We start from the raw sequence: 13,391 nt of genomic DNA on the forward strand, positions 1-13,391 counted from the left end.
CACCCTCAGAGCACACTCACACACCCTCAGAACACACTCACACACCCTCAGAACACATGCACTCACCCTCAGAACACATGCACACACCCTCAGAACACATGCACACACCCTCAGAACACATGCACTCACCCTCAGAACACATGCACACACCCTCAGAACACATGCACACACCCTCAGAACACACTCACACACCCTCAGAACACACTCACACACCCTCAGAGCACACTCACACACCCTCAGAACACACTCACACACCCTCAGAACACACTCATACCCTCAGAACACACTCACATACCCTCAGAACACACTCACATACCCTCAGAACACACACTCACACACCCTCAGAACACACTCACACACCCTCAGAACACACTCACACACCCTCAGAACACATGCACTCACCCTCAGAGCACACTCACACACCCTCAAACACACTCACACACCCTCAGAACACACGCACACACCCTCAGAACACACGCACACACCCTCAGAACACATGCACACACCCTCAGAACACACTCAAACACCCTCAGAACACATGCACACACCCTCAGAGCACACTCACACACCCTCAGAACACACGCACACACCCTCAGAACACACGCACACACCCTCAGAACACATGCACACACCCTCAGAACACACTCAAACACCCTCAGAACACATGCACACACCCTCAGAACACACTCACACACCCTCAGAACACACTCACACACCCTCAGAGCACACTAACACACCCTCAGAACACACTCACACACCCTCAGAACACATGCACTCACCCTCAGAACACACGCACACACCCTCAGAGCACACTCACACACCCTCAGAGCACACTCACACACCCTCAGAACACACTCAAACACCCTCAGAACACACTCACACACCCTCAGAACACACTTACACACCCTCAGAACACACTCACACACCCTCAGAACACATGCACTCACCCTCAGAACACATGCACACACCCTCAGAGCACACTCACACACCCTCAGAACACACTCAAACACCCTCAGAACACACTCACACACCCTCAGAACACACTCACACACCCTCAGAACACATGCACTCACCCTCAGAACACATGCACACACCCTCAGAACACACTCACACACCCTCAGAACACACTCACACACCCTCAGAACACACGCACTCACCCTCAGAACACACTCACACACCCTCAGAGCACACTCACACACCCTCAGAGCACACTCACACACCCTCAGAGCACACTCACACACCCTCAGAACACACTCACATACCCTCAGAACACACTCACATACCCTCAGAACACACACTCACACACCCTCAGAACACACTCACACACCCTCAGAACACATGCACTCACCCTCAGAGCACACTCACACACCCTCAGAACACACGCACACACCCTCAGAACACACGCACACACCCTCAGAACACACTCACACACCCTCAGAACACACGCACTCACCCTCAGAACACACTCACACACCCTCAGAACACATGCACACACCCTCAGAGCACACTCACACACCCTCAGAACACACGCACACACCCTCAGAACACACTCACATACCCTCAGAACACACTCACACACCCTCAGAACACACTCACACACCCTCAGAACACACACCCTCAGAACACACTCACACACCCTCAGAACACACGCACACACCCTCAGAGCACACTCACACACCCTCAGAACACACGCACACACCCTCAGAGCACACTCACACACCCTCAGAGCACACTCACACACCCTCAGAGCACACTCACACACCCTCAGAACACACTCACACACCCTCAGAACACACTCACACACCCTCAGAGCACACTCACACACCCTCAGAGCACACTCACACACCCTCAGAACACACTCACACACCCTCAGAGCACACTCACACACCCTCAGAACACACTCACACACCCTCAGAGCACACTCACACACCCTCAGAACACACTCACACACCCTCAGAGCACACTCACACACCCTCAGAACACACTCACACACCCTCAAAGCACACTCACACACCCTCAGAGCAAACACCCTCAGAACACACTCACACAGAACACACTCAGAACACACTCACACAGAACACACTCACACACCCTCAGAACACACTCACACAGAACACACTCACACACCCTCAGAACACACTCACACACCCTCAGAACACACTCACACACCCTCAGAACACACTCACACACCCTCAGAACACACTCACACACCCTCAGAGCACACTCACACACCCTCAGAGCACACTCACACACCCTCAGAACACACTCACACACCCTCAGAACACACTCACACACCCTCAGAGCACACTCACACACCTTCAGAACACGCTCACTCACCCTCAGAACACCCTCAGAACACACTCACACACCCTCAGAGCAAACACCCTCAGAACACACTCACACAGAACACACTCACACACCCTCAGAACACACTCACACACCCTCAGAACACACGCACACACCCTCAGAGCACACGCACACACCCTCAGAGCACACTCACACACCCTCAGAACACCCTCAGAACACACTCACACACCCTCAGAACACACTCACACACCCTCAGAACACACTCACACACCCTCAGATCTTTGAGCCAAATGGATTTGAATGCAGAAAGACAATTTTTTTTTACATTTGATAATGTGATTACAACGTGGGTCGTTATCAACTGCTTAATAATTAAATTGAACAAAGCATACAGTGATTCACTAGATGTTCATAGAGGATGTTGCCATAATTATAAGAATTCATAAGAACTTATTCATCTTAGTTTCTGCCTTTTATAAGCCCCAATTTGTTCCTCAATTTTGATGCAAGGCAAATTCCATGTAATTTCTGATTAAATCTGATCGTACGTGCGTTTCATAAATGAGGCTCCTGGTGTTCACGTACTTCACTGTATGTTGATATTTTAACCAGATGAACAGCCTGTGACTGTAGATATGTGTGTGTTAAATGTCTTCTGTGTGTGTGTGTGTGTGTGTGTGTGTGTGTGTGTGTGTGTGTCAGTATCATGATCACGCTGCGTATCTAGTCGATAGTCTGTGGGATGTTGCGGGGGCGGAGCTAAAAGACTGGGATGTGATGACATCACTCTTGCTGCAGGAAGGAGGTGAGTGTGTGTGTGTGTGTGTGTGTGTGTGTGTGTGTGTGTGTGTGCGCTGCAGGAAGGAGTATGAGCTGGAGAATGCGCTGATTGACATCATGGTGTGTGTGTGTGTGTGTGTGTGTGTGTGTGTGTGTGTGTGTGTGTGCGCAGCAGGGTTATTATAGTTTTGCATTTTTCATTAGTTTTTATTTTTATTTCGTTTTGACTTTTTGTTTTCAAATTCAGTTTAGTTTTAATTAGTTTTTAAAGTGGGTTTGCTAGTTTAGTTTATTTTTTATTTTTTGAAAATGCTTAGTTTTAGTTTAGTTTTTATTTAATTTTAGTGTTAGTTTTAGTCTTTTTTTGTAATTTGGGTTATTTGTCAGGGGCAAGATTCAAAAAAGTCAGAAAAAGTATTGTGTAATAATAAAAACGTCTCTGGTTACTTGCGTAACCTATGTTCTCTTTCATAGGTTCACTCAACGCTGCGGATAGCGCAGTGGGATATTCTCTGAATGTGCCGATTGTCTGAAGCCCTGTAGAATCACGCCAATTCATTGGCTGATGGCGCTCGCGCAGTCTGGCTCCGCCCCGACGCTCTTACGTTGCATCATTACATATTCGCGCGCGCGCCATCTGTCCTCAGATTTCTCTGCCGAAAAGAAAACTGTCAGCAGCGCGAGGAGCTTGGCAGCTAACGCAGCGTCTCGTTCCCTATTCAGAGAACATAGGTTACGCAAGTAACCAGAGACGTTCTCTTTCATAGGTTCACTCAACGCTGCGGATAGCGCAGTGGGAACGGACTACCAAACTCGCCAAGCTAGAGCGCTTTCCATGACTGGTACAAAAATAGACAACGACCAAGAGGAGTTCAAACAGAAAGAACCTGGGAACCCGGGGTCATGTCAAGATCCAAATTATAGAACCTTACAAAAGTGTGCGGAGAGGACCAGCCTGCCGCAACACAAATGTCCTCCAAAAGTGCTCCTCTAAAAAGAGCTTGAGAAGATGCCACACTTCTGGTGGAATGTGCTCTAATGCTAAGAGGTGAAGGAAGGCCACGCACCTCGTAAGCCAACGAGATAGCTTCTGTAACCCAGTGAGAAATCCTCTGCTTTGATGCAGCAAGCCCACGGCGGCCAGCACCGAAGCAAACCAGAAGCTGGTTAGATTTCCTCCAACCGCCTGAGCGGTCTACATATATCTTAAGAGAACGAACTGGGCAGAGCAAGTTAAGCTTCCTATCTTCCTCAGAAGAAAATGGAGAAGGGTGGAAAGCGTTAAGGTTAACCACCTGCGAGCGGAAAGTTGTGGAAAGAACTTTGGGAACATACCCTGGTCTCGGCCTCAAGGAAACCTTGACCAAGCCAGGAGCAAAGTCCAAGCAAGACTCGCTAACAGAAAGAGCTTGTAAGTCTCCTACACGCTTTAATGATGACAAAGCCAAGAAAAGAGAAACCTTGAGAGTTAGAATCCGCTCCGGAGCTGACTCTAAGGGCTCAAAGGGAGCCTTCGTCAAACCCTCTAGGACAGCGGTTCCCAAACTTTTTTTCCTGCGCACCCCCTTCTATGTCCCAACCGGGTTGGCGCACCCCCAATCCCCACTTCAAAAAAATAACGCAACAAAGCTTTGTTTTATCGCCATATAAAGACTCATGTTTAATCATGCGCAAATAACCAACACGCATGACAATAACAACATCAACAAAGTGTCAATATAATGCAACAAAGCTACGCACAAGCTTCCACTTTTAAGAGGACGAGTGAAAGACACAGGCTCAGTAACAGAAAGCACGGTTATTTTCAGCCGCGTAAAAGAAACATTGCAGCAATATTAAATGACCGTAAATGACCGTGGAGCTAGCATCATCATCATAACACAACGGTTATGGAAATTAGAACGACAGTACATTGAATTAAATTGCAATGAAGTTACAAACGATCCACAACATTAAAGAGAATAGGCTCCGGAATAGATAAAATAAATAAAAACGAGGATCAATCTGATACTTTTCAAGTGCGACAATAAAATTAGCCTTCACACGATCCACAACATAATTAAGTAACTATAATTAAGTAAATATATATATATATATATATATATATATATATATATAAAAGAGCTCACCAAAGCTGAATTTGTTTTATCAAAAATACAGTAAAACTTGTAATATTGTGAAATAGTACAATTAAAATTTTTATTTGAATATGTTTCAAAATGTAATTTATTCATGTGATTTAAAAGATGAATTTTCAAAATCATTACTTCAGTGTCACATGACCCTTCAGAAATATGAAAACAGTTTTCTGCTTAATATTTTGGAAACTATAATTTTTTCATGATTCTTTGATGTATAAAATTTTCAAAAGAACAGCATTTATTTAAAAACGAAATATCTTGTAACATTACACATGTGACATGTTTTAAGGTCACTTTTGATCATTTTAATGCATCCTTACTGAAAAACAATTCTGACCAACCAACACATTTTTGAACGGCAGTATACACTCAGTAGGTCATCATTATTGCAATATAAACACTGTCAGAGTGATCAACAAATCTTCATTTACCAGTCGAAGACGGAGCCACTGTTCTTATGTTTACTCCGTGCACTGTCAAGGTCTTCATCATATTTGTCGTGGTACCGGTCTTTGCAGCAATTATTTTACCGCAAATACTGCATCGCGCGTTGTTGGCATCGAGCCTGGAGAAATGTAGCCATACTTTTGATCGACTTTTCCACATCTTTATGGTATTGTGTGTGTGTGTGTGCTCGCGTCTCGTATGTGCGCGGAGAGTTTGTGTGTGTGTGCTCGGGTCACATTGAGTATTTGCGCGAGTTTGTGTGTGTGTGTGTGTGCTCGCGTTTCATATAAGTATGTGCGTGGAGAGTTTGTGTGTGCGCGCGCGCGTCTCATATGAGTATGTGCGCGGAGAGTTCCGCGCGTCTCGTGTGTGTAGAGTTTGCTTGTATGTGCGTGAGCGACTTTAGGTGTGTCGTTGTGCATTTCATATGTATTTGTTTTATCAAAAACTAATAAATTATAGTTTTTTTATTTAAAATAAAAGGAAAAGGAATTTACAAAGGAAATGTTTACTGTTCATGTTTTTTTATTCTATGGAAAAACCCCATTTAAAAAAACAGACCGCCATTACATTTTTCCTCTCGCGCACCCCCTGGTGGTAGCTCGCGTACCCCTGGGGGTGCGCGTACCACACTTTGGGAATCCCTGCTCTAGGACAACAGAAAGGTCCCATGAGGGAACTCTAGGGGAGCGAGCCGGTTTCAGGCGCTTAACCCCACGCATGAAGGCCGAAACTAACCTTAGTTTCCCCAGGGGAATCTCGTCCGATTCCCTATGCGCTGCAATAGCTGCGACATAAACTCTGAGAGTGGTAGCAGCTGCTCCAGAAGCAAACTTCTCCTGCAGGAATTCCAATACTGAACCAACAGGGCAGTTAATTGGACTCCTATCATGTGCTAAGCACCATGTCTCAAACACCCTCCATTTGGAAGAATATAGCCTCCTTGTAGAAGGGGCTCTAGCACTCGCAATGGTCTCCTGAACGTCAGATGGGAGATCAGAACTTAATGCTAACAGCCTCTGATCGGCCAAACATACAGCTTCCACATGTCCGGGCGAGGATGCCATATCCTGCCCTGCAGTTGGGACAGCAGGTCCTCCCTGACCGGGATCTTCCAGGGAGAAGATTCCAGCAGAGGAATTAGCTCCGAAAACCATGGCTGGGACGGCCAGAACGGAGCTACCAGGAGGAGGCGGACTCCGCTCTCTCTCACTCTGGCCAAGACCGCCTGGATCAGTTTGATGGGCGGAAAGGCATAGAGTTTCCGCGTTGGCCAAGGGTGAGCGAACGCATCTATCCCTAATGGAGCCGGGGGACTCAGGGAGAACCAAAGCGGGCATTGGGACGACTCTTGAGATGCAAAGAGGTCCACTTCCGCTTCTCCGAAAACCTCCCAGATCAGGGCCACTGCCTGGCGGTTCAACATCCATTCTCCCGACCTGAGTTTCTGCCTCGACAGAAAGTCTGCTGCGAGGTACAGAATCCCTGGGACATGAACTGCTCTCAGAGAAAGGAATCTGCTCTGAGACCACAGGAGAAGGTGACGCGCATGCCTGTTCAGGGTGCGTGACCGAGAACCCCCCTGTCGGTTTACATGAGACACCACTGCCATGTTGTCTGTCCTGACAATTACATGGTGTCCCTCCAGAAGAGGGAGAAAATGATGCAGAGCCAGAAAAACGGCTCTTAACTCCAGGCAGTTGATGTGCCAGGAGAGAGTCTCGCCAGTCCAGACGCCACATGCTGGTCTGCCCTCGAAAACTGCTCCCCAGCCGGTGAGAGAGGCATCCGTCGTAATCATCTGGCGACGAAATACCGCACCCATGCTGACCCCTTTCCAAAGAAAAAGAGGGTCCCGCCAAACTGACAGGGCTCGAAAGCAACTGCGCGATACCTTCAGTAGACGAAGGGTTGGCCCGGAGGGCCGAACCCCTGAGAGCTTCATCCACCACATGAAAGGTCTCATGTGGAGCAGGCCCAGCGGTAGCACGGAGGAGGCCGCGGCCATAAGGCCCAGCATCCTGCGGCAAGTGCCCACAGACACATGGTGGCCTAGCAAAAAAACGGGCCACGCATGTCGTCAGACTGGAAATCCGTGCAGGAGCCAATCGGGCCTGCATGAGAACGGAATCCATGTTCACTCCCAAGAAAACGGTGCTCTGAGCCGGAGCAAGAACACTCTTCTCCGAGTTCAACCTCAAACCGAGAGACTGGATATGACTCAGGACGATGTCTCTGTGGTGGGTCACTAACTCCCTGGATTGGGCTAAAATGAGCCAATCGTCCAGGTAATTTAGAATACGGATGCCCTGGAGCCGCAATGGGGCCAGAGCTGCATCCATACACTTCGTGAATGTCCTCGGGGCCAGAGCGAGGCCGAATGGAAGGACCCTGTACTGGAACGCTCTTTCTCCAAAGGCGAACCTGAGGAACTGCCTGTGTCGCCGTACAACCTGGATGTGAAAATAAGCATCCTTTAGGTCTACTGTCACGAACCAATCCCCTGGCCGAATCTGAGATATGATAGCTTTCAGCGTCAACATCTTGAATTTCCCTTTGTAAAGGGCGAAGTTCAGTCGGCGGAGGTCCAGTATGGGACGCAAACCGCCGCCCTTCTTCGGGACCAGGAAATAGCGGCTGTAAAAGCCCCGTTCGGTTTCCCCTGAAGGAACCTCTTCTATCGCTCCTTTGAGAAGGAGGGATGAAATTTCCTGCTGAAGTACAGAAGCCTGAGTGGCGCTGTCTACTACGGTAGGAAAGACCCCGTTGAAACAAGGGGGATTGCGGCAAAACTGAAGAGTGTAGCCGAACCGAACTGTGCGAAGAACCCAAGACGATACCCCTGGTAAGCGCTCCCACTCTTGAAAGAAATGTGAGAGAGGAAGAGGGATGTTGTAATGCAGACGACATACCTGAGTGAGGGTGCCGTGTTGACGTTCGTGGGGTAGAGAAGCTGACCGTGCAGGAGAGCCCTTGGCGTCCTGGCACGTGATGGGAGGCATCGATGCTGGGGTCATGGTGACCAGGTCCGCCTGTTCCGGAGGAAAGCGAAAAGTGCCTCCGAGGATGCGACCGGCAGTTATAGAGAGTGTCGGGGGTGAGGGGAGAAAGCAAAAAGCGTCTCCTTCCTCCCGCGCCGGGCTGAGTCGAGATGGTGAAAAATGGCCTGCACTTCGAGACACTCTGAGTGGCGAAGGTGACAGGGCAAGGAAAGGAGAGCTGGGAGGTGGGCAGAAACGCTTGCGCGATCTGTCCCAACCTTGAGGAAGCAGAGGAGCTCTCCTTTTTCCGACCGGAGGGTCAGGAACGGCTCTGGGCCGCCGGAGCGGTCGGTTTGTCGGACCGCTTCATCTGGAGGCGCTTGTGAGGCCGTTGACGGGGAAACGGGCGACCGCGGGCTCCCCAAACCGTGGTAGGTGGGGGATGCACCGGTTCGCTCCTCCTGGAAGAGAACTCCGGTCTAAAAGAGGGACGTTCTCTGGGTCGAACAGGGGAGGGAGCAGAAGGTTCCCTAGCCCTCCTGGGCATGAACTGTCTGAACGCTGCCGATTGGGATTTGGAGGAGTGGAATTTCTCAACCACTGTGTTAACCGCCTCACCAAACAAACCTGTTTGAGAAATGGGGGCGTCCAGGAGGAAAACCTTCTCCTTGTCACGGATCTCCGTGAGATTAAGCCACAAGTGGCGCTCCACCGCAACGGAACCAGCCATAGAGCGACCTATAGCACGTGCTGTATGTTTGGTGGCTCTTAAGGCTAAATCCGTAGCCTTACGAAGCTCCTTGACTGCTTCAGGGGTCACGCCATCACCCTCGTCCATTTCCTTCAGGACGTCTGCTTGGTAGGCCTGAAGAATGGCCATAGTGTGCAGGGACATGCCTGCCTGCCCAGCCGCCATGTAGGATTTCCCAATTAGAGAGGAGGTAGTCCTACATGCTTTAGAGGGGAGGAGGGGGCGCGATTTCCAGGACGGCGCCGAGGACGGAGCAAGATGGTCGGCTAAAGTCTCCTCAATCGCCGGAACGGCGGAATAGCCCTGTTCCACAGAACCTACTAGGTTGGTGAAATCAGCAGCTGCCGCATTAGTGAGGCGCGCAGAGAAAGGCTGCTTCCAGGATCTGGAAATCTCGTGATGCAGATCACTGAAAAATGGCAGCTTTCTCCGTTGAGGCCTAGAATTAGGGCCACTGAGAAGTCTCTCGTCGAGTTTCGACGACTGAGATTCGCGGGGCTCGTCGGGCCAATCAATAGCGAGCTTCTCCGTAGCGCGCGAAAGTACATCAACGAGCTCCGCGTAGGCCGCGCTTCCTGGCCGCTAGGCGGGATAACCTCGTCGGCGAGAGTAGGCCCGAAATCCTCGGAGTCGGAAGCCTCGGTAAAAAGTACATCCTCCAGCCCGAAAGAAACCGCGTCGCGTGCTCCCGGGCTGGGGCGCAAATAATCATAAGAAAATTCGACTGGCATGCCTCGCGCGTGCCGAGGGGAGGGAGAGAAAGAGCGGGGCTCGTCTGCTCGAACTCCACATCCTCAAGCTCTACATCCGAACCCCAAGTCGCGGATCCTCGAGAGGCCTCGGGAGCGCGACAGGAGGGGACGAATGATTCCCTCTCAAAAACCGCGAGCCGCGATTTGAGGGTTTTGAGCAACAAATTTTCACAGAATTTGCATTTAGATGATCCTATGACTGCCTCGCGCGCATGTGAAAAACCCAAACATTTAACACACTTACTGTGCGGGTCGTCGTTAGCGATGTAACGAGCACATGGCGGAGAACAGCGTCGGTATTCCATGGCAACTTCACCGTAAGGAGAAACAGAGTTCCGCTTGAACAGTCGCAGAAGCGCAGAGAATAATCCAGAAATCGTATGAGCTTAGAAAAATCAAGAGCGAAGGGCAACGTGACCGCTTCGTTCTGAAGGCAGAGAAATCTGAGGACAGATGGCGCGCGCGCGAATATGTAATGATGCAACGTAAGAGCGTCGGGGCGGAGCCAGACTGCGCGAGCGCCATCAGCCAATGAATTGGCGTGATTCTACAGGGCTTCAGACAATCGGCACATTCAGAGAATATCCCACTGCGCTATCTGCAGCGTTGAGTGAACCTATGAAAGAGAACATAATACAATTTTAGAAAAAAATTCACATCCCATTGAAATTCCTTTACCTCTTACAAAATCCACACGCTGTACCAAAAATCTACACATCTTCTATACCAGGGAACGACAACTGGCGGCCCGCGGGCCAAAACTGGCCCGCCAGCAATATTTTCTGGCCCGCCGGAACATTTTGGAAGTCCTAAATGCTGCACAAAACTCTTCCACTACTTGAGAAAAGCCGCAGTCGCGCGGCGATTTCACCCCCGCATACAAACGCCCATAGGGAATAATGCGGCGCAGGATTACATTTTAAAGTATACCACCGGACGCGAATAGCGCGTCAAATTCGCGCCTGCCGCGTCTAGTTATACGCTTTACCACTTTGTGTTCATTCGCGCGTCAAAAGATGGTAGCGGTCAGAACTCTGGTGTACTTTGGACGGAGCGGGCGGTCTGACTGACAATAGCCCACTCCCGACATCTTTTGACAGCGTATCCGCACTTCATTCTGACCGCCTGTAGGCTACACCTAGCTCTGATGGTTCTGATAGTTTGGTACTGAAACCATTGTCAGTCAACAACATTCTTTTTTTGCAAGGATGTTTGAAATAGTTCGGCAGAAAATAGCCTACTTCATTTGTTAGTAGGGCAATATGATTTTCGTTTATGTTGCTTAGAAATTTGAGTGATAGGCTTTGTCCTATTTAATTTGTTATTTATATTTCAACATTTTTTTGTGTGGCATTTTTTTTTCTCTGCTGACAGTAGGCTACAATGTTAAAATAGCCTAATATTTATATTGACACGAACACAATTTTTGTATAGCATTTATAATTATTATAGGCTACTTAATCTCCTTCTTTCCGAGACTTTCTTTTAGAGACATTTGAATGTGAGATTATGGAAACGAGATCTAAATTTTGCGGACCCGTCAGGTCGGGAAATAAAGCGGGTGAACATCGAGTGTATTTTAAGCGGTTGCTGAATAGAACCGCGTGGGAGCGGGACGAAAAAAAAAAAAACAGTCCCGCGCAGACCTCCTTAAGCCATAGGTGTGTATGTGTGTATGTGTGTGTCCCGAATAAATAATAATAATAAAAAAGGAATGAAGTTCAAAAGTCGGACTTTATTAAAATGTCTGTAATCTGTTACCACAATAGTAGGCTACTTGATCTGTTTAAAATGTGTTAAATTAAAAATTAAAAATCAAAATTAAAATTTGTCTAATCCAGTAATTATTTTTTTCTATTTTTGATCTGAGCACAATCAGAAAACCCGTCATTATTCGTTTTTTCATTTTAGTTCAGGAATGGAAAAACAAGTCGTTTTTCATCTTTTTATTTTTGGTTTTCATTTGAAAAAACGATTGAACGAATGATCCACGGACTGTGACGACCCATCATATTCCGCGATCATAGGCCGCGATCAAAAATATTGGCCCGCGGCCAAAGTTACTTGCCGACCCCTGTTCTATACAGAATTCACACCCTATACAAATACCACAGCTGTACAATTTGCACACCCTATACTAAATTTACCCTATGGGGAGAGTGGGGTGATTTGTGCCAGGGGGGGAAGTAGTTCCACCCCTTGTTTCTGGAAAACCATAGAAGAAATTGGTCATGTGACCACATAATTTTGAAAAGCAATCACTTTTACTCGTCCTCCAAAGAAGAGAGACACATGGCATGAGAGTTAAGCACATTTTAGTGCAAAAAAAAACATTTTTTCCCTTTCAAAGTAAAATTTCTATGATTAAGGTTTTTTGATTGTAGTGTCTGAACAATTATAGACAAGTTTGAAAACATTTCACACATGTTTTAGTGCTTTAGTAGGCTACACAATGAGTCTATACAAATATCATGATGTTAGCTCTTAACTGCTGGATCATGCTAATTATTCAAACTTGTGGGTCTGGGGTGATCCGTGCCAAAGGGCCTGTGGTAAGTTGTGCCAGATCCAGACCATCTAGACCTACATACTCACAGGGGATAATCTTGAGAAGTGAGGAGATGGGCAGGCCTCATCAGTGTTTGACTTAGGCCTGCCTGCTATTTGTTTAATTTAGCTGACACTGATTTCAGTTTTGAGTTTGCACTATGTTATTAAAGAGAAGTTTTATTCAGTTTTTAAGTGGCCTATGTCACAATAGTATGTTTAGAAATTAGCCTAGTCACTTATTCTTATATGTTACATAATTGACAGACAGCGCTATGTCAACAGGCATCTATTGCCAAAGCCTTTTTTGCCTGAAATGAATCACAAATATCATATATTGTGTTGCTATGGTGCTCTAAATGGTTGCTAGGGCGTAGCTTGATAGCTTCACAATGATCCTGAGAGACTGATTGGTCGTCTGAGTAAAATGAGACCGCCCCCTTGTCTCTATGACACTGTGATCCAGAGTTGTGTTCAATACAAAATCCCTATGCAATTGACCATAGTAGGAAAAATGCATGCTATGGTATTCCAGGGTGACAATATCTAAATAAACCTTAAATGAGTAATTTTGTATTGAATTTATCTTGCTTTCATATAGCATTACGGTTCATAACATTAAAATGTTCTGTTTTACTTCAGAAATCACTGGCACAATTTACCCCAATGTATTCCCCTAAAGGCA

The 13,391-nt window shown here is 47.6% G+C and overlaps 1 protein-coding gene across 2 annotated transcripts in view; it reads left to right on the forward strand.

The window, feature by feature from the left end:
- Positions 1-13,391, forward strand: part of stag3 (STAG3 cohesin complex component) — a 186,176-nt gene that overhangs the window by 92,567 nt on the left and 80,218 nt on the right. For both annotated transcript variants that reach the window (XM_081381948.1, XM_081381949.1), the window contains exon 14: positions 3,010-3,112. In XM_081381948.1, the coding sequence (XP_081238074.1) occupies positions 3,010-3,112 (103 nt within the window). The remainder of the gene's footprint in view (positions 1-3,009; positions 3,113-13,391) is intronic.

The sequence above is a fragment of the Scardinius erythrophthalmus genome (genome assembly GCF_964197995.2).
Source record: "Scardinius erythrophthalmus genome assembly, chromosome: 13".
Classification (NCBI taxonomy): Eukaryota; Metazoa; Chordata; class Actinopteri; order Cypriniformes; family Leuciscidae; genus Scardinius; species Scardinius erythrophthalmus.